We start from the raw sequence: 22,660 nt of genomic DNA, 5'->3' as shown, positions 1-22,660 counted from the left end.
GGGAGTGAGTGACTTAAAAAAATTGGGTATCTGGTTTGGAGACCTGTCCGGTTTGCTGAGACTGAAGTTTTTAAACGAATCTCGCAGCAGTTCAGTTGGGCTGACCACGTGTAGGTATGTTTAGGACAGGATAGTAAAAAAAACCTTCCCCGCCTTCCTCCGAGCTCACTCTGTTGTATCTAACATAACCTGCCGTGATAATATTCTTTTTCGGCGTCACGCCGCGGTGGTAAACAGTAAAGTGGTGCAGAAAAGGGATACAGTACTCTTATTTTCCAGAAACCGCGCGGAAAGCCCCTTAAAAAACTGTATCAAAGGGCCGTGCACACTGTCAACTAAATATCAGAAACCAAATGCATCCTGGCAGCTGGCTGTTGTCAGTATATAATTACTTCAGCGTCAGTTACGGTAATGTTGAGATAAATTTCCTCAAAGGTGTGGAGTTAACCTAATCTTTTGGAGGTTTTTTCCCCCCGGCAGAAGTCAGGGGAGGGGCTGTTCAGTTTGGATTAAATCAGGCTTTTGTTAGTTTGATTAGATTACGTTTACGAAACGTAAAATATGTTGAAAAGCACAGGGGCGTGGATCTAAATTTTGAAGAAGACTGAGTATACATTAGTTTATACAATAAATAGAGTTCGGTAAAACAGCAAATTATGACGACCTATTTTGTACGGAGCAAACCACATCCTATGTGTATCTAAGTAGAAGCACGTCCCGGTGGAACTTGCTCTGGAGTAAAGTATTTTTTTAAAAAACCCCCAAAACTTTTAGACATGTGCAGATTGCACCCTACTTAAACTATGATACGCTCTATTGTTTAGTATCCCGATTTTGATCGCAATCCGTAGACTTTTGTGAAAAACATGACGGCTGGGGGTTTCAGTGTGGTTGAAATGCATGAATTGACAGACGATGCCTGCGGTAATATAGAATTAACACCTCCCTCCCAACCGCAACAAAAACTTTCTGTCGAAAAAACTTTCTGTCGAAACCAACCAATGCGTTTAGGACTGTGATATAATCAATCAAATCTCATGCCCACTTAAGAAAACGAGGGTCCTCGTTCGTTGAAACATTGTTTAGGTTGATCATATATCAGAATTGTTTAAAATTAACCTGGAATGTATGTCTAACGACATTTGGTTGTCTGTGCAATTCACAAATAAAGAAATTAAAGGGACAGATCTCAACAGTGCCCTATTTGTGTAGAATTTCAGGTTGATGAGAAGGGCTCTTAGCATCACAAGAATGTTTAATTTGACTCTCCTTACAGTTCGTATTCTGCGAAACAATTGCCAGAGTAGTATAAAGCCATTTTTGCTTTTGCCTTATCTCTTCAGTATCTTGGGTTCAGTGAAACTTGTAAGAAACTGGAGATAGAGAAGAGGTTAACTTTTTTTTTAAAAAAACGTTTATACTGCAATCAATGTACTAATTTTTAAGATTCCCTTAAACAGTTTTTGGTAATTTTTGTTTTCAGATTCTACATTTCTTTGCCACTGCTTGACTTTGAAAGGCGAATTCAGCTCTTAGGTGTGGCTACAGCCAAATGAGCTTTAAATGCATCAAAGGAGGCACTCCTTGGTTCTCCAGTCTGACAGGTTATGTAAAAACCTGATCCATCTTTCTGTTTCCCATTTTGTCTCCAATACCTATGCCTTTTTTAAAAGCCCATCTGGCAGTGTTTTAGATGGATGTTGCTTCAAGTTAACATATTGCATCTATAGTGCTTAGGTTTTTCTCTTTTAAAAAAGAGTAAATAATGCTGGGTTTTAAGACTGCCTATCTCGTACACTGGGCCATCCAGTTCAGTATTGTCTACACTGACTAGCAGTGACTCTCCAGGGTTTCAAACAGAGATCTCTTCTAGCCCCACCTGGAGATGCAGGTGAGTGAAATGGGGACCTTCTGCAAGCTACACAGAATCTTAGCCACTGAGCTCTGGACCTTCCCAAGCTGTAGTGCTGTTTCATTTAAAAATTTATCTGCCTTATTCCACAGGAATGTGGGGATGACTAGGTCAGTTTACCCAGAAACATTGTGGACATTGGGCACATGCTCAAATATAATGTTATGGGTCTCCAGGGGACAAGGATCCCCTAAAATTCCTGGGTGCCAGGTCCTCCCCATAATTTATGGCATTAAGTAAATGTGGGGTTTGATCAATGGATTTAGAAAGGCCTAAAAGATTAACATAAATTAAGCCGGCTTCCTCAGGAGATTGGCTGAGAGAGGTGCTATCAAAGAACAAAGACAGGTGATGGCGGGGTCATTACCCTGACAAAGGGTGAGCTATTCAGCGTCAGACAAAGGGGAGTGGAGTTCGTCCTCCAGCTATGTGTTAGCAAGTACTGTAAAGGACAATAGCAGAAAATATGCCCTTTTTACAGGAGGCTTGAGTTGTATTTGGAGCGAAACTTTTTGGGGAAGAGGAAGAGAGGGCCAGAAATTCCATGAAGCACTGGCTGAAAACATGAGCGGACTTTGGTGATCATTTGTAATATGGTGATAGAGAACTTCTGTGTATCTGAAGAAGTGTGCATGCACACAAAAGCTCATACCAAGAACTAACTTAGTTGGTCTTTAAGGTGCTACTGGAAGGAATTTTTTTATTTTGACTATGGCAGACCAACACGGCTACCTATCTGTAACAGAGAACTTCTCTGTTATGGATCTTCTCAGTTTTGCACTCCCTCAGCTCAGCGCCTTGTGCAGGGGAACTGCGTGCAAAGCAATGTCCTTGGTCTGGCGCTGCTGGGAGAGGCTGCACCCAGAGTCTGGGGAGCATGGCTGGCTTCTGCTCTGCAACCAAGCTTGCGTAAGGTATGAAGGGAGCGACAAGAGACATCCTTGGAGTATATTGTTCTGCACTCCCTTTATAAAACTTAGGTGTACATATTTGTGAATAAACCATATTTCTTAAAGACACAACAGACTCCACCTTGCCTTGCTCCAAAGCAACAAAAACCCTGCTGAAGTGCCAAGACCCTGGGAAACTTGCTCCTGCTTAGCAAAGATTGGGGTGGCCTGTAGCAATGCCAATCCAATTAACATCACTGTTTCTACCTATTCCCAGGACTAGTATTATGTTTCCAAGCACAATGCAAAGTGCTGGTGCTGACCTTTAAAGTCCTAAACGGCCTCAGCCCAGTATACCTGAAGGAGCGTCTCCAGCCGCATCGTTCAACCCGGACACTGAGGTCCAGCTTCGAGAGCCTTCTGGCAGTTCCCTCATTGCGAAGTTACAGGGAACCAGGCAGAGGGCCTTCTCGGTGGTGGCACTCGCCCTGTGGAACACCCTCCCATCAGATATCAAGGAAATAAGCAACCATCTGACTTTTAGAAGACTTCTGAAGGCAGTCCTGTTTAGGGAAGTTTTTAATGTTTGATGTTTTATTGTGTTTTTAATATTCAGTTAGAAGCCACAGGGTATAGGTAAAAGGTAAAGGTACCCCTTACAGGCCAGTCTTGACAGACTCTAGGGTTGTGCGCTCATCTCACTCTATAGGCCGGGAGCCAGCGCTGTCCGCAGACACTTCCGGGTCACGTGGCCAGCGTGACAAGCTGCATCTGCCGAGCCAGCGCAGCACACGGAACGCCGTTTACCTTCCCGCTGGTAAGCGGTCCCTACTTATCTACTTGCACCCGGAGGTGCTTTCGAACTCCTAGGTTGGCAGGCGCTGGGACCGAACGACGGGAGCGCACCCCGCCGCGGGGATTCGAACCGCCGACCATGCGATCGGCAAGTCCTAGGTGCTGAGGTTTTATCCACAGCGCCACCCGCGTCCCTGCCACAGGGTATAAATAATAAATTATTATCATCATTATTATTATTACTAGTATTACTCTTTTATGTGTGTCTGTATAAAATGTGCCTATGTATTTGTGCATGTGAATGCAGAGGAGCCGCATTTCGCAGTCCCATCAATGTGTATGGCTTGGTATGTGGTGATGTGGGCATAGGGCTTCGTCTGTGGTGGCTTCCTGCTTGTGGAATTTGTTCCCCATGAAGATAAAGCTGTTTCCCTCACTGATGCCTTTTTTTTACCTTGAAACACATCTTCAGGCAACTCTCCATTTACATGTGCTCTATTTGTGCACAACAACACACACACGTGCAGTGCCGGGAACCTGGAAGTGAATCCCAGAAATGGAGGTGTTTGCATGAATGGAAGCACTTTCCATGTGGTTTGCGTATGGTTCTATTCTCTCTGTCAATTAGAAATGATTGCAGGCTAACAAAATATATACTTAAGACAGCAGTTCCAGGCATGCAGGACCGTCTTAAGCATATCTGGCGCTGTGGTGCAAAGCTCCCTCCGGTGCCCCCCCCCGCCGTTTCCCAGAGTTTTTTTAGGAAGGATGATGCTGCCGGTGGGGCTGGAGGAGGCAGGCAGCAGCTGGAGGGCGGCTCCTCTGGCGGGGAACAGGTGGAGGCTGGATGTGGTGCGTCCTAGCTCAACTGGCTGCTTCGTGCCATGGTGGCCACGGCAGACGGAGGCTCCGAGCGCAGTGCTGCTTCGACGCAGTATGGCGGAGGCAGGCAAGGGCGGCGAGCTGATGCCGGGACGCGCCGCGTCCAGCCTCCACCTCTTCCCTGGCACCCTCCAGAACTTGGTGCCCTGGCGCCCTGCACCACTAGCCTCTATGGGTAAGACGCCCCTGCAGGCACGCTTTTTAAATCCATGGGACTAATTGATGACTCCTGTGCTGTTTGGACAGGATGGGGCTTGGATGCACTGTTTTGTGATGACTGCAGTCCTACCTAGGTGGGCAGGGCCCAGAAGGTGATTTTGGGGGACACCTGTTTGGCATGGGGTGCTATCAATAATATGCAGGAGACACTCAGGCCTATCTCTCTTTTCTATGTCATTCTAGAGATGCTGTGGAAACCAATGTCTGAGCATGGTGAGGTGCTGTTGGTCAACAGGGAAATCAGTGCAAGGTTACATGTGCAGCAGATGGAGTTGCAAAGTATTCACACTGAATGACATTTGCAGTTTGAATGTGCCCCTTTATTGTATACTCCTGGACTGTTGGGTGTGGGCTGTGGCCAGCACTACTTTTGCCCAGTTTAAGTGAGTGTGCCAACTGTGCTCTTTCCTGCAAAAAAGCAGGCTTCACCACTGTGACTTATAGAGCCATAGAATCATAGAATTCCAGAGTTAGAAGGGACCCCGAGAGTCATCTAGTCCAACCCCCTGCAAGGCAGGAATTCTGCCCACAACTGCCCACTAACCTTCTGGTTAACAGCCAGACACACTGCCTCATTGCGCCTCATGTCGTGATCATATTCAGATTAGATTCATGCAATGTGCTTTAGGTGGGGCTGCCCCTGAAAAGTGTTTGAAACTTCAGTTGGTGCAAAATGATGCAGCCAGAGTGTTGCCTGGGGTTTGCTTTTGGGAACATATTCATCTGTTTTTGTTGAATCTGCACTGGGTTCCAGTAGTAGATTAGTATCCATAAAGTCCTAAGTGGTTTGGATCCAGGATATATGTTAAAGATGGTGGAGCTCTGTCCTTTTCTGCATCTGCCCAACCTATTAGCTTCAGAAGCATAACAAACAGAGAAAAGAGTTAAATACTTTTATTTAATTTAAAAATCAGGGATAGAAGTTAATTTAAAATGCACCTTATATGACATGCCCTTCTTCCAAGGAGTTCAGAATGGCCTGCTTGGGGGCTATCCCGTTTTATTTTCAGATAAATCCTATGAAATAGCCTCATTTGACAAATTATGATTTGTCCTATGTCATCCAAAGAGCGTTGTGCCTAACTGAAGATTTGAACTGAGATCTTTTCCATTTCATTGATGTCTATAGCCTCCAACTCAGTGGTATTCCATCCTCTCTCCCCTGGGTTTGTGTGTGTGTGTGGCTATGGGTGGTTATTGTGATGAGTTTGTCTTATGACTGGAGGCTTTGCATGGCTGCCTCATCACATGATTTCAGCTGCCATGCAATGAGCTTTGACTTATTTCCACCTCAAGGTCATATTGTTGGAATGTGCTGTCCAGTACAGTAACTGTTTCCAAAGTTCTAGCCCTAGATGCTATGGATTTTTCTGTTAAATTTATATTCAACTCTTATCCCACCCCAATCCAGTGCATACCATTGAACAAATGTTGGGCTGAGAGCATATAAACATCCTTCTCCATTCTTCAATCATTCTGGAGCCCAGAATGTTCTCCAAAGTAGTGACTCTTGGAATGGCATACAAAAGATGAACAGGCTAAATCTGTAATGATACACTGGGCAAAGGATTTGGAGCACAACATTCAGACTGGGAATGGTTATGGAAAACGGATTTGAAATTCATGGCATGTTCTACGCTAAAAGAAAATTACATGAAAATGATGTACCGGTGGTATTTGACTCCTAGTAAGCTAGCAAAAATGTATAGAACAAGTAAAAATACCTGCTGGAAATGTAAAGAAAAAAAGTTACCTTTTATCATCTGCAGTGATCATGCAAAGTTATAAAGACTTTCTGGGAAATGATATATAATGAATTGAAAAAAAAATGTTTAAAATAACTTTTGTAAAATAACCAGAAGACTTTTTATTAGGAATGGTAGGTACCGACATCCCAAAGGAACAGAAATGACACAGATGCTATTAGCCCAGAGATGGAATAAGACAAAGCCCCTACCAGAGAGGAATGGCAAATCAAGCTGAAATGGCAAAACTGATCGGAAAGCTCAGGGACGAATAATAATAATAATAATATAATAATAATAATTTATACCCCACCCTTCCCAGTTCCAAAACTGGGCTCAGGGCGGCTAACAACAAATTTAAAACACTTAATTGTAAAAGTAGCATAAAATACAGTATAAAAACATTAATAACAATAAAATTCAAAATTCAGAAATCAATTTAGGGGAAATAAGTATTAGATAATCCCCAGGGCAAAAACAAAGCAGTGTACAAAAACAAAGTAGTGACTTTAAAAAACAGTAACTCAGAACAGACATACTTTTTGGTCAATATCTAGTGAAACTTTATAAGTAGCAGAGAAAACCTGTTCTTTGGGTGACTTGGAATACTATCACTCATTGTGGCCAGGTGCTTGTAGTTGTTGCCAGCTACTCTGTCTGAGGATTATAGATCCCTAAATTGACTAAAGGCAAAATCAGGTCCCAGAAAGGATGAAAAAAAATGTGTGAAATTAACAACCTCTACTGCAGCTTCTCAGGAAACATAATTTTCTGGAAATGACAGTGTTGACAATCAACAACATGGAAGACATAAGCACTTGGGTGGATATAGTGGACAACAAATTTAGAAGGTGGGAGCCAGTGTGGTGCAGTGGTTAAGAGCAGTAGATTCATAATCTGTGGAATCGGGTTCACATCTCCGCTCCTCCACATGCAGCTGCTGGGTGACCTTGGGCTAGTCACACTTCTTTGAAGTCTCTCAGCCCTGCTTACCTCACAGAGTGTTTGTTGTCGGGGAGGAAGGGAAAGGAGAACATTAGCCGCTTTGAGACTCCTTCGGGTAGTGATAAAGCGGGATATCAAATCCAAACTCCTCTTCTTCTTTTAAGGTTTGGTGTAAACCTGTCCTAAAGAAGCTGGTTGCAGCCTGCTTGCTACCTGTGGCATGCCAGGCACTTGACAACTCCTCCATTTGCAATCTTAGGCAGACAGCAAAAACAGGAGGCATATTGAGTGGCTGGTAGGCTGCATTTGGCTGGTGGGGTTTACATATTTTAGGCCTGGTATAAACACAAATGGAATATGTGGAGGGAGGTCTTTACCTGATTCCCATGACATTTAGATCCAGAAGCTAAGACCATCTACTAATCTTCTTCACTTAAGCCAGCTGCTAAAAGCAAGCAGATATCGAGTCACTAGATCTTGGAGGCTTGATTTTAAGCTGGTACATTCTGGTGCCCCTAAGGTTTGGGGGAACCTGGGCAAGAAAGTCATTTGGGGCCCCTTAAAGGAATGAAAGCAAGTCAGGCATAAAATTTCACTTGATTCTTTACATGAAACTGCAGTGGAAATACAATTGTATCATAATACATTCATTGTGGTCAATTTTTAATACAACTGGAGTGGAGAATATTATGAGTTTGTGGATGCTAGACATCTGTAATTTGCTGGGTCTAGTAGCTGTTAGAATTTAATTAAAGCTAGGGTGTTAAAACTAGATGCCAGACACGTATGAAGTTGTGTACGAGATATTTCTAATTCCCCTAGAATTAGCAAGTGTCCAAAGCTAATTAAGCCAAGCTATTCTCCTGTGTGGAGGTGGTAGCATGGTGGATGAACCATTAATACGACAAAGGATCAAAAGGTGCTTGGGTGAGATGGCAAATGAGTGGGACCTTTCCCCCAACAGATAAAGCCAAAACTTGGAGTGGCAGTGTTGGGAGTTATGTGACCAGGAGAAGTGAAGTAGCAGGCAGGGCATGATGTCTGATGTCTGTTTGGATCCAAGGCTGCACCTATGGGAGAAGCAAGACCCTCTTGGAGTGTTAATGCTGTGAACCCCTCCATCGTAGGCTCAGTTTGTATACATATACTATATATCATAAAGCCACCACAGTCTCTTATGTGCCTCATTCCCAAAATGAAACATGGACCCTGGACAAAGCACCTGGAACCCCTGGAATTTTGCACAGCTCAGAGATTGGGGTGGTGTGCAACACTGGTGTCAGAACTCGGGATTCGTGTTTTCTGGAAGAGGGCCCTTGAGTGAGGTATGCCTGAATCAAAATGGAGGGAGACTGTGTGCAAGAATACATTATCTAACACTACATTGTAAATACACAGATACAAGTCATAAACAAAAAGAAACAAATTGTTATGTCGAGGAAACCCTAAAAATCTAAAAAAATATAAAAGTTTTCATATAATATCATGGTAGGAGGAACATATGGTAGTCAGATCACTGATAAATAATGGTATAATGATTGATCACTTAAAAGTAAACTCTCTAGTACCCTGTTTAATGAAATGAACTGTTTTGAGCCTCCTTGGAAGCAAAGTCCTCAATCAATCCACTGTAATTGCAGCCTCTCCCAAGTTTATGTTCAACTGAAATCCTGCTGAGAATGACTGACCATAAAGGAGGCAAGCAGGATTTTGTACAAGACTTGGGGGCTCCCTAAAGTGTGGGGTGCTGGGCAGTTGCCAAACACCCCACCAATCCTCCACTGTTGGTTCCATCCATCTGCTGACATGTTGATCTACTCTGGCTATCAGGAAAGCAGGCAAGTCCTTTTGGGTTTGCACCTGCGTTTCTTCTTCTTCATGGTACTCAAGGCTGCTCTGGAAGCCTCTGTGAATACGTCGATGATGTTCTCATGGAAACGAGCTGAGCACTCAAGGTAGGCAACTGCATGGAGATTCCGGGCCAAAGACTCTCCCTATAAAGGTGTGTGTGGAGGGGGAAAGAGGAGAAGAAGAGAATGTCATAATAAATGATAATAATAATAATAATAATAATAATAATAATAATAATAATAATAATAATTTATATTTATACTCCAGCCACTCTGGGTGGCTCCCAACAGAATATTATTATTATTATTATTATTATTATTATTATTATTACTACGATAAAACATCAAACATTAAAAACTTCCTTAAATAGGGCTGCCTTCAGATATCTTCTAAAAGTCAGATAGTTGCTTTTTCCCTTGACATCTGATGGGAGAGCTTTCCACAGGGCAGGTGTCACTACCCAGAAGGCCCTCTGCCTGGTTCCCTGTAGCTTCACTCCCCATTACCAGCACCTGGCAAGGATGGGGCTCTGGCAAGAATGACCATATGGGCAGAAGTAAAAACAACAACATGTCTGCTGTGTCCCAGAGACATGTCTGTGGGATTCATATTGTTTAGTGTGGAAGTCCATTGGTGCTGACTCTTGCCAGTGTGAGGCTGGTGCAGAGGAGCTATCTGCTGATTGTATTACCTTCTGATATGTGATGGGCTCCAGATGGTCCTGATGCAACCTCCTTAGCAGAACCTTGTCCTTTCTTAGGTCTGTCTTGCATCCAACAAGCAGGAGTGGAATCCCTCTGCAGAAATGGTTCACTTCAGGGTACCACTAAAAGGGGACACACAGAGAGAGAGAGAGAGAGAGAGAGAGAGAGAGAGAGAGAAAGAGAGAGAGAGAGAGAAAGTAACATGGTGGTGAGGGGCTGGATCCTGATATATAAATGAGCAGAGAAATTAATAGAGGTTTTTCTGAAGAACCACAACTTAAAATGTTTAGTTTGTTCACTATATTAATATGAAAATGAATTGTTTCCTTAAATAAGGCACCCATATCTGCTAAATGATGCCTTTCCTATTAACTACTTCCCCTCTTTCAATGCTTCAGGAATGCTGTAGTGTGTGTGCATGCCAACTTGGCATACCAATTTGATTATACCACACACACACACAGGAAATTTGTGTGCTTAATCGATGCTAGGGTACAACTGGACGCCATTTTGAATCAAGATGGTGGACTGGAGCTTTCAAGACGACACTGATTTTTTGGGTATCTTAAAATTCCTGAGCAATGTTGGGTGCAAATCTGCAGATTATATCTACATCTATCTATCATATCACATTATTCTTATATCACCTATTCCATAGACTCCAGAGGCAGCTGTTCTTACTGAGTTCATAGATAGCCTTGGCTTAGTTATTGCATGGCCTTTTTACCTTTGTGAGGATGTTGTTGAAGCTGGCAGGGCTGGTGACATCATAGCACATGATAACTGCATGAGCCCCATTATAGGAGAGGGGGCGGAGCCTGTCGTAATCGTCCTGCCCTAGGTGGAGTGGAGACAAAGTTGTACGCATTGCTTTCACCTCTATAGTGCAATATGCAAATGCTACTTGCCGAGGACAAATGCTTTTGATAAATATCCCCCTTCCATGTTGCATTTCACTGTCCAAAATATTAACAACTATGCTGGTGTAATTTGGAAAAAAATATGGGTGAAATGGCACTAAATGCTTGGGCCGTGTTCTGAACTGCACATTCTCTGTGACTGGGTTCTGCTTAGAGAAGGAGCCAGGTGGTTAGAAACAGTCCAGGGATAAATGCCTAAAGCACAACTCACCCACCGTCCCTTTCTCTAAGGATTGTGTGAATGTGCAGTGGGGTGGTGTTGGTGGTATAAAGCCAGGACTGCTTTTGCTAGCAGTGTGAGGTGTTCACTACTCAGTGCAAAGCATCAGTGTTGTGAAACTGAAGGTTACATGCTATAGCATGGTGAGCTAGCATGGCAAAGTGCTAGTGGATCTCTCTGTCCATTTGTATCTTTGAAATGTTTATTTCTAAGACCAGAATAATTGTATTTTATAGTAGATTAGTTCATGATGTACCAGCATCAGTTAACGTAGCTAGCATGTTTATGCTTGTCTTGTGCCATGAGACAATAAACGTTTTATACGGTGGTACCTCGGGTTACATACGCTTCAGGTTACATACGCTTCAGGTTACAGACTCCGCTAACCCAGAAATAGTGCTTCAGGTTAAGAACTTTGCTTCAGGATGAGAACAGAAATCGTGCTCCGGCGGCGTGGCGGCAGCAGGAGGCCCATTAGCTAAAGTGGTGCTTCAGGTTAAGAACAGTTTCAGGTTAAGTACAGACCTCTGGAACGAATTAAGTACTTAACCTGAGGTACCACTGTACTTTGAACTGAACTGAGTGAGAAAGGAGTTGTCTTAACCAGGAACTCTGGACATGGCAGTCTACTGGAAAGCAGGAAGACTCTGCATGTTGTGCTGGAAGAATCTGCTGGAGCTGCGCATACTCTGCCGATCACACTAGTCAAAGTGTGGTGTTGTATCAACAACAGATGGTTGGACCTGAGTCTAACAGGTTAAGGGCCAACTGGCTTCTACAAGTCCATCAGGCTAGACCTTTTTTAATCAGAGGATTTCAATTCAGCCTTTCTACTGCAAGATTGCATGGTTAGCACGGAGACAGGTTCCTACTGAAAACGAAATTTTAAATGGAATGTTTGAGCCATTAACATCTGATTAATTTATACTTAAGCAAGCCAAAAATGCCACCACTTGCATTTCCTTAGGGGAATATTGCTGCATTGCATTCTAACTTGTTAATCTTATCATCCTTATCACTTAAAAGATACCTTCATAATAAGAACATGTGCCTGAGGGCAGGGAGGGGAGTGAGGGAGGCTTTCCCTTTTGTCTTCCCTCAGAAACCTGTCTCAGATGATCCACTTAAGCACTATCAGGACCCTGCTTAGCAACTCTGGAAATTCAGAAATTTTAAAATACGACTTCTAACAGAACAGATTTCCAGTATTTACAGGAAAGTTCTCTTCCTCATATTGGGGCTGTGTACGCACTATACTTTTAAAGCACAGCCGAAGCACATTATTTCTTTCAAAAAGTTTCAGCCGCTGTAGTTTACCCCTCACAGAACTACAATTTCCAGCAGCTCTAAACCAACTACAATACCTAGAATTCTTTGCGGGGGGGGGGGAATGTGCTTTCAATTAACAGGAGAGGTATTGTGTGTGCAAATTTGGTTGGGCTGCCACCTACTGGAAGGAAACATTTTAGTCACAAACCAGGATCCAGTCATATACACAGTATCGGTACATTCAGGTTGTGCAGTTACAGCTGATTAGGAGCTCTTGCTCAAGAAACCAACTTCCCCAAAAGATTGACATTTTTGCGAGAAGAAAAGTGATCAGAAAATGCACTGGAAAGTGGGGGTGGGTGACACCTGCTTTGATGCAATATCATTTAACCTCCCTACAAAAGAATCAGAACTGGTTGGCATCCATCTACCTCCGGAGACAATGGAGGGTTGAAGGCTCTTTAAATAGCCAAGGTCATCTAACCTCCCTGCAACAAATCAAGAAAATGCTCAGTAAGGTTTCCAGGAAGTTGTACCATGAAAATATGGACTTTTGGAGGTAAGTAAGTAAGCAATTAAGTAAGTAAGTAAGTAAGTAAGTAAGTAAATAAATAAGCCAGCCCTCCAAATATTAAGATATGTTTTATTTACATGTTTAAGTTCAACTTCTGTTCTGTTTTCTACTCTACATTAAAAGAGAATTTCTTTTGAAAAAATATTCCACATACTGTATTCTTTAACCAGAGTTTTCATCCTTATTTTCCCAATGCAGTTTCCACCTAAGTGAGTAATACTTACTACCTGTGTGACATTTTGGGGAAGGGGGTTCCACCCAAGCATTTTAACAATCTATTGATACTGCCTCTTTGAACAAAAATCTCTGTCAGGGAGGTTGTAGCATCTATAACACCTCACTCAAGTTTAATTTAGGTTTAGTTTGTTTGATGTATGTATCACTTCACACAACCAAAAGGAGTCTCATCAGCAACACAGAAAATGTAGCGTATGATCATTTAAAATAATGCAAATACACTGAAAGCGGGGATTTTTTGGCTGCTATGACTGGCGCTCCTATTAAAGCCCTGGCCAATCACTGGAATATCCAAATGGCTTGGGCTGTTGACACAAGTCAACACAACACAACACAACACAAGTCAAGGTGCTCGCTTGGCACCTTGGTATGCTCCTAAGTCGGGGTCTAGGGCTTCTGCCCTAAGCCCTGCCCCCCCGGCTAGCCCATGGTAAGAAATGTACTATTGCAAAAGGGAAAGCACATTTTGATATAATTGTATAGTTGACATAGTGAAATCAATTGTCCTTCTGAAAGTGCAACCCTACTTTCCAACCGACAGATCTCAGTGGCCACAATGAATATGCAGAAATCTGTGTCACACCCAGCTTTCTTCTGGTTGATGATGCCTCTACGACTTGACAGCACACCCATTCTCACCATAATATGACCTGATAATATGTCACCTTCCAATGTGATTGTCCATAACCCTCCCCTTCAGCTACCCTGACGCACACACCTGCTGTATCCCAGAGACTGATATTCACTTGCTTGTCGTTGATGTGGAAGGGGGCTGAATATTTCTCAAATACTGTTGGGATGTAAACCTAGAAGAAGAGGAAGGTGAGAAAGAGATGTTTTTGCCTTGTCTGTGAGAAAGGACCGTTTTGTATTCTATCTCCATTCCAACATTTTTTCTTCAAGATACTATCATGCATCCCTTTCCTCAACATTTCGCTCAAACGAGCCTTCGCTCAATGTCAGGAGCAGATGGCCTGGTGGGGCACTGCCACTCACCTGACCTCTGGCCAGCCACATTGTTGCTGCTCACTGGGAGGTGAAGGGGTGAGGTTGGTGCAGTGCAAATGTGCTGGCAGGAGCATGAGATTGTCTCTGCTTCTGTGTTTGCACTACACTGGCCTCACTCCTCCCTTTCTCCTTCCCAGTAAGCAGCATGAAAAGTCTGGTGGTCAGGTGAGCACAGCCATCCCACCCCACCATCTGCTACCGATCCATGTACTGTGTTTGCTGCCAGGTGGGCTTACCTTTTGAGAACACCAGAGGTGACTGCTCCATTAGGAAGAATGTGGCAGTGACCCATCACCCTCAGTCTGCTCTCAGTCAGTTCCCACCTGTGCTTACAAAGAGCCATCGGTGGGGACCTGGTTATCAGGTTCCTCCTCCTTAGCCTCAGGGTTGCTCAGGTGCAACTCAGCAAAGAGGAGGATGGGTGCAGAACTAGAATCAGTCGGGTCTCCCTGTCCTTGATTCTGGCTCCTGCCTCCCGCTCAACCACCCCTAGTGGGCACCACTGGAGAATGCACACCAGACAAATTCTTCTTTTGTATAGCAACAGTATTGGCAACTAAATAAATGGGGGTTTTTTTGTGAAAGGAAGTTTGGTGACACTGACCAGTAGTACTCTTAGCCACAGCTTAAGTTTTCCCTACTGAACTTGTTCCAGAGAAGTACCAAGGGTCCCATTACCCATGACTCCAAGGAGATGGTGAGAGAAGCTTGTTTGCCTTGTTTTTGTTGGTAGAATTTACCATGTTAGATCAGGGTTGGGGAAACTCAGGCCTGAGACCAAAGGTGACACCCCCAGCCTCTCTATCTGCCCCTTAGGACTCTCCCCAGCCCATACATAAATGTATAAAACTAATAAATATAATTAATTAAACACACCCTTTCCCCAGACCCCACCCTGTCACCAGTCATACTTTCCTTGGGTAGTTTTGCCAGACTGGAATGTGTCCTTAAGCCCTGGTGATGCCTTTTCCTTGCCTGGGTGGTTGACAGAGAGGGATGGGTGAGTGTAGCCTCCTGCACAAAGCTAGTATTTACATTAATTGCTCCACCCACAATTGCCTCTGGCCCTGCCCATTTCTGTCATGTGGTGTCATGGACCGGTTGGACGCAGAGGAGTGGTGGGAGGCTCCAGCTGGGGAACCCCCAAGGGAATTCCCAAAGGACGAAGGTTCAGAGCCAGGGAATTGGTGCTGGGAGCATGATTAGTAGTCAGAGGAAGAAGAGGGAGCAGACTGGAAGGAGGAGGTGCCAGAAGTTGAAGTGGTAACAGGCTTTAGTGAGCAGGAAGACGCTGTGGCAGAGAGCAGTCTAGAGGCAGAAGCGGAGGCAGGAGAGGAGGGGAGGCAAGAGGCTGAGTGGAGGCAGGCTGCTGAAGAAGCCATGGGGTCTCCCCCTCCTATTGCGACAATCTCCCCTCCACCCCGGACTTCCAGAACCCACAGAGGGATGAAGAGGGTGGAGCAATGAGAGACAAGAGAAACGAGCTTCAGATAGCTTGGGAATGAACCTGGGGAGGAGGAGCCTTAAAGAGCGATGGGAAGGCAGGGACCTTTAGTCCTCGCAACTGCCTCATCAGGGCAAGACCTGGTGGGAAGGGTAGCTGTGCTCACTAGGGCTGAGCCATTTTTGTTTCTTTGAATAAAGGCTTCACAGACATCTTGTGAGTCATTGCTGACCTGACCCTGATACCCACTCTTACATGTGACCCCTGGAAGGTTACCTAGAATGGTAAAGGGATGCGGGTGGTGCTGTAGCGTAAACCACTGAGCCTCTTGGGCTTGCGGTTCGAATCCCTGTGATGGGGTGAGCTCCGGTTGCTCTGTCCTGGCTCCTGCCAACCTAGCAGTTTGAAAGCACACCAGTGCAAGTAGATAAATAGGTACTACTATGGAGGGAAGGTAAATGGTGTTTCCATGTGCTCTGGTTTCTGTCCGTGTCCCGTTCCACCAGAAGCGGTTTAGTCATGCTGGCCACATGACCTGGAAAGCTGTCTGTGGACCAATGCCGGCTCCCTTGACCTGAAAGTGAGATGAGCTTCGCAACTCCATAGCCACCTTTGACTGGACTTAACCGTCCAGGGGTCCTTTACCTTACCTAGAATGGAATATAACCCTTGAGTTGAAAAAGGTTTCCCCACCACCCCTATCTTAGAGGTTCCCAGAACGATAACCTCAGGGCAGTAAAAAGAGCAACAACCCAAACCCACTTTGAAAGTTGGACAGTTTTCCTTGGACAGGATATAGTATGGCAAATAACAAGCATATTATTGGTGGTAGCAATCCTGTGGATAGACAGGGCTTACCTTGGGGAAGTCTCCTTTTGCAAAGACCATGAGCAGCGATGTCTTTCCGCAGCCTCCATCTCCTACGACAACAACTTTGATCTCAGGGATTCCTGGAGTCTCCCGGTTGGCACCTAACTGGTCTGGAGTCTCTAAGCCTCTTTGCATCTCTACCAGCCCCCAGGGCCCTACAAAGGGGTATCTTTTGCAACGACCCAAGGAAACGGCAGATGAGATAACTTCTTTTCTCCAACAAGTTTTCTCCAACAGGGCTCTTCCACGCCGAGATCTGCAGCTTGACTCTTTTCTTTGCTGTAGATTTAAAAATCAAGGCTCACAGCACAAGGTCAGTGGGAGAGAGTGGCCAAGGGTGAATGTGGAACAGCAGGTGTGGCTGGAATGTGAAAGGATTGGTTGGCAGAGGGTGGAGATTGTAAACAGGGACACTTTCCCAGAAGCATCCACCCTCAGGGTGATGACGAATAGAATGGAAGATAGGGAAATTCACATATCGGCAAAGTGCTTTTCAAACAGTTCACCAAGCAAAGAAGATGGGGGCATCACCCATGTATCGATTAAACACTGTTAAATCCTGTTCATGCCCATATCTTGCATACACTCAGGACTACACATGTGCACAGGTGTAGCACACAATGGTATCCTCAACAAAATCCACAGAGGAACAGAAGTGATATAGATAAAAGCATGCACTTTGTGTAGTTGTGTACCATCACATTTGATCCTTGTTCTGATGCCAGTGTAAAAATGCATGCATACTCTGTTATGGACACACAAACACAGCGAACAGTACATGTGCAAATTTATATACAGACACATGTGCCACCTGCACAGAGCTAATTGAATATTCAAACTTAAATCTTCACCAGCGCTTTGATGCCACATAAGTCTTTTTATCTGCTATAAATTTGAGGGAGCATCTGGTTGCTTTCTATTTCCCTAGGAGGGAACTTACTTTGGCAGGCTGGGCAGCAGGCGAGACCTATGAAGGAGTCTATGGGAATGGTGGTGTGCCCATTTCCAAAGAGCTCCTTCCTCTGTATGATGAAGACTGTGGCCAGATAAGATTGGCTTCTGGTTTATACCTGCTCAGCCCTTGCCTACTACTTTGAGTTGAATATGAATGAACTGCTTTGTTCAAATTAATGGGCCATTAACCACTCACCTTCCCTGCTCTTTGTTGCTCTCAAGCAGTGTTTTATTTCTCTCTAAGCACAGAGGCTCTGATCCTCCAACCTCTTCCCTTGAAGAAATGGAATAAAATACTGCTCTGTTTAAAAGTCACAGCCAAAGGGTGATCACTAACTAAGTTGTATTCAGAGTAGACCCACTGAAATTAATGCACGTCAGTTCCTCGAGCCTGTTGATTTTAGTGGCGCTCTTCTGACTGGGAGTAGCACAGAATATCACCAGGGTTTCAGAGGGAAGGAGGACTTCAAAAGAAAAGGCCACCAGTCAGATTGCACCCTACTTTCCAGCCATAAGAAGCTTTACAAAGGTAAAGCTTTGTAAATTGACACCTGTCTATGAACACAATTACTTATTCACCGATGAAATAAGGGTTGCTGAATGTGGGCTTCTATAGCAGGGGTCAGCAAACTTACTGCACCTCAGGCTGGTGTCTCCAGCGCTGATCATGCTGCGGGCTGGAGGGTGGGGGAGCGCGTGCCCATACGTGTGCACACACGCTATTTCCGGTGCACTCCCGGGTTGGAGGCGCACCGGAAATAATGCTTGCACATGCACAAATAATGCTTGTGCATGCACAATAGCTATTTCTGGTGCTCCTCCGACCCGGAAGTGGGCAGCCATGCAGCGCAGTACCGGTAATAGCAGGTGGCAGCAGCGGGCGGTGGGGGGCGCTGCGGGCCAGATAAACGAGTCCCTCGGGCCTTATCCGGCCCATGGACCTTAGTTTGGGGACCACTGTTCTATAGCTTTATAGGTGCATGGAAATAGTTGTGTCTGGTGAAATTTTGCCTTTGCTGCAAATTCTTCAAATCATAGGTATTCTTTGAAGACTAGAACAACAAGAGAGACATTTTTATTGACCCTTGAACACCAGCTTAAGTGCACAGAAATGCAGCTGAGGAAGCTCCCTCCATTCATATCCATGGCAGATATACCTTCACTTGCTATGTTGCTGTGTGTCAGACTGTTAAGTGTGCACGCAAGGGGGGGGGGAAGGAATTAAAGTAACAGCATGGTACAGTGGTGCCTCGCAAGACGAAATTAATTTGTTCCGCGAGTTTTTTCGTCTAGCGAATTTTTCATCTTGCGAAGCATGGTGTCGGAAAAGTTTTGGAAAAGCTTCAAAAATCACAAAAAACCTCAAAAAAGGCTACCACACCGTGTTCTATGAGTTGCTCCTCGAAGTCAAGTCACAACTGTATTAACGGTGTTAAGAAAAAGGAAACAAACTTGCAAGACGTTTTCGTCTTGCGAAGCAAGCCCATAAGGAAATTTGTCTTGCGAAGCGCATCGAAAAACAGCAAGACCCTTTCGTCTAGCGAGTTTTTCGTCTTGCGAGGCATTCGTCTTGCGGGGCACCACTGTACTCCTAAGGGGTGGGCAAAATAGGCTCATGACCACAGCACATCCACTTGATATACATTTGAACCCCCTCCCCTTTGATTAGGTTCTCCACACCTTTTCCAGCATAGCCAATGGTCAGGGATGGATGGTCTGCCCAGAAACCATCTTTCTTATGCAGTTATGTATTCCCTGGGAGGACAGATTATTCAGAATCAAGAAGGGTTGAGATAGCAGGAGATCCTGCAGATGGAGCTTCTCTTGCCTTGATCCTCCACCAGTATTTTTGTCCACCCTCCTCCCTTGCCTTAAGTGGGACAGAATTGGAATGCAGTTCGTAGGAGAGGAATATGATCGAGGGGAACAATGGTGAACCTGGACAATCTTGCAGCCTCTAGCCTTTGAAACAGCAACACAATATCTCCTGGTTGCAACTTGCCAAACATAAAATCGATTCATACCAACAGTTCCTTTATAGTCACCCAAAACAATCAGGACAGCCAAAGTCCAAGGTAGAATGTGCAGTGACTCACACTAGCTCAGTGTAACTTATCTGATACCAAGACTATGAGTCCTGCCCACTCACCACATATTGAACGGCAAGACCAATATTTCCTCTCTACTCATCAGCTTCAGAATGGGGAGAATACTAAGCTGCTCTTCAGAGTGGCAAATGAAACCTTCAGTTGAATGGCTGTGCACTCTGGAGACATTGAGGCAACACAGTCCTAAAAAGTTTTACTCATAGATCCCAACCAAGCTGAAGATCCTTAAGAGATTCTTTCTCTGGGATGTTGCTGCCATCATGTGGTCATAAAATTCCTTGTGCTTTTTGTTATCTTTTTTGTTATCTAAAGCCCATAATTTAAACCATCTGATGTTGAAAGGGCTAGTCATTTTTTGTTTCTGTATCTTTCAAATATTCATATTTTATATGTAATAAAATACTTAAAAGTTAGCAAAATAATGTTACTACCCTCCCTCTCCCAATACTAATAATTATTTTTAGGGACCGTGAACATAACAACTCAAATTTGTTTTGTATGTATGTTTAATTTTAATTCAGTTGTATTTTCTTCCTTTTTTCTTATATGTTATTGAAGTGTATGTGCTTTCTAAAATAATAATAAAATAAAATAAAATAAAATAAAATAAAATAAAATAGCCCTTAACAGCTTGGGACCAGTTTACTTCAGAGTGAGTTTCCTTCTTTTGGCTAATATGGACTTAAAGGGAGGTTTAGACCACATTCTAGTTCATTGGGTGGGGTTGATTTCATAGCTTATGTCATGCTCCCATTGTTCTTTGATTGCATCATGGGGAGTTGTGGGATTTTGGAGCAGTATTTTGTATATTGTGAATACCATCCCTTTGCCGTGTTCCTCTGCTGTCAGGAGAAGTTTTTCGAAGGTGGTCAAGGGCCTAGTGGCTGCTGATTTTACTGCTGGATTGTTTAAGAAGGCGTGTAGTTGATGGTGTGTTAGCCAAGAGATTTGGGTGTCCCTAATTTGTCTTGTATTTCTTGTGTTGGTGTGGGTTTGTTGTTTTTGTAGAAGTCTTTTAGACAGTAGTTTCCCGGTACCTTCCTACCTCTCTCTCTTGGTGTCAGCAAGCTGGTGCTTGGCTGTGTGTGGACGACTCCTTTTTGCTTTCTGTTTTCTGTTTGGTTCCAGAGGCCTCAGAGCTCTGCTGGGCTGTCAGTGGGGTGCTCTCGGTCCCAGCGCATTCAAGGCCACTGGGGGGGAGCTAGGGGCTCCCCACAGCCTCCCTGGTTGTTGCGTTGGGCACCCCTGGTTCCCCCCCAATTGCGGTGGTAGCAGTGTTGGCAGTGTGGGGACCAGCCAGCCAATGCTGTTGGTGCAGGTCATTCTCAGGAGCTCTGTGCAGCCGTGGCGTTGGCCATCTTGCCTCGCCAGAAGTCCCCATTGTCTCGTTCTTAGGTTGCGTTTTCTACAGATCTGTTACATCAAGTAAGCCACTTTGAAGAGTTCTGCTCATAAAAGTTGTTCATACATATTTTTAGATAAACAAAATAAAAGCTCTGCAGCAATAACTACGACCACATTTAAAGTGCTTCAACTGCTGTACCTGACGAACACAGATTTTCCCCTGGAAACTGTATAAAACAGAGCCACATGATGGCAGCAAAGGCTTGAGCATGACTGATTTCACCAGAGCTCTAGGCATACTATGGGGTATCATAGTCCCTTTTCCTCTGCAGGGAGCTTTCCAGATGTTGCTTTCAAATACCCAGCTGGCAGTCATCAGTTGTAGGGGATCTAGACATCTCTCCTGAAGGCAACACTTCTGCTGCAGAGGTATCCCATTTTCTCAGCAGTGAAATTGCAATATTTTCTGGACTATGAGCACTCTGCCATTATTATTTATTATTTACTGAATTTATATACCACCCTATACCCTGAGGTCTCAGGGTGGTTCACAGAATAAAATCAAAATATAAAACCACAAATTACATAATTAAAATAAAAACAACAACCCAATAATACACACCCCAAACCACATTTTAAAAGGGCATAGGATCATCACAACATTTAAAGTAAGACAAGTAACAAACCTGGACAGGAGCCACTCGTTGGAAAGACCATGATCTCTGAAATGTTCGCAGCAATATTTATTGGCAACCAAATTGGTCAGGTGCCTTTCTGATACAAAGACAAAAATAGCTTTGAAATAAGAGTGGGAAGGGAAATGCCATAATCCCATGCCCTTGCACAACAAAAGCTGAACACTGTTACCTGCAGAAACTATGCAAATTAAAATACTTAAAAATACTCCAGGAAGTAATAATGAAGGTATTCCAGGAAGTAGTTTATTGGCAGACAGATAAATAGATGGACAGATAGAGAATCTCTGCAGTGACCTCAGTGGCTTTTGGTCCCATTTATTACCAGATGCTTCTGGACAATCTATGTGGGCAAGAGTGGCAGGCAGTGAAATTTTTCATAGGGGAACAGTTAGGGCCAGAGGCGCCAGCTTGCGATGGCTGTTGGGAAGGAGGTCAACATCATGTGCATGATCATTGTGCCTCCCTCCCAAAGCCAGGCACAAGCTTCCAGGGCTCTAACAGGATGCTGTAGCCCTTCTGCCTCCTTCCCAAAGCCAGACTTGTAGGTGCCTCCTCACACTGCCCCACAGGGGCCTGGGAAGCACCAGAGGCACCATTTGCCTGAGGAGCTTGTAGCCAGGACTGCTGCAACAAACAGCTGTGCAAGCCTTTGGGAGGCAGAGATGCAAGGAGGGAAGGAAAGAGGGACAGAGGCCAGTGTTGCCCGTGGCACGCCAGACCATTGTTCAAGGCACCCCACTGGTTTAGGGGATTAGCCTAGTCCTCCTAGTCCACTGGCCGCACTCCACTGGTGGGCAGGTTTTCACTGGTCCTACTCCTATTTTACAGAGCTGTCTTACGAGATTTCTCCTTTCTTTCTGTCTGTCAGAGTGTTCCAACTTGTAACCTCCCTTTCTTGCTTGACGTGAAACTGCTTGGAGAGGGAATGCGGGGGTTGGTGTGTGGTGTTGTTTTTATTCTGACAACACCCAGTTCCAATTTTCATTTTCTTCATAAGTAACCCCAGATGAATCAACAAGCCCACACCTCCCCTGTTTCTTTCCAGACACAGATTGTTCAAACGGTCTCAGT

The 22,660-nt window shown here is 44.4% G+C and overlaps 1 protein-coding gene across 1 annotated transcript; it reads right to left on the bottom strand.

Moving 5' to 3' along the window:
* Positions 1–6,540: 6,540 nt before the first annotated feature.
* LOC309520669 (rho-related GTP-binding protein RhoF-like) lies at positions 6,541–16,836 on the bottom strand. Its single transcript, XM_082202675.1, has 5 exons — positions 16,474–16,836; positions 13,882–13,969; positions 10,671–10,780; positions 9,931–10,065; positions 6,541–9,382 (listed from the first exon to the last, which is right to left on the bottom strand). The coding sequence occupies exons 1-5, from the start codon at positions 16,618–16,620 to the stop codon at positions 9,215–9,217; spliced, it is 648 nt and encodes a 215-aa protein (XP_082058801.1). The 5' UTR covers positions 16,621–16,836; the 3' UTR covers positions 6,541–9,214.
* Between the last annotated feature and the right edge of the window lie 5,824 nt (positions 16,837–22,660).

The sequence above is a fragment of the Podarcis vaucheri genome, assembly GCF_965113315.1.
Source record: "Podarcis vaucheri genome assembly, chromosome: 1".
NCBI lineage: Eukaryota > Metazoa > Chordata > Lepidosauria > Squamata > Lacertidae > Podarcis > Podarcis vaucheri.
Note: the sequence above shows the minus strand (reverse complement) of the source record. Positions and strands in the feature narration are given on the sequence as shown.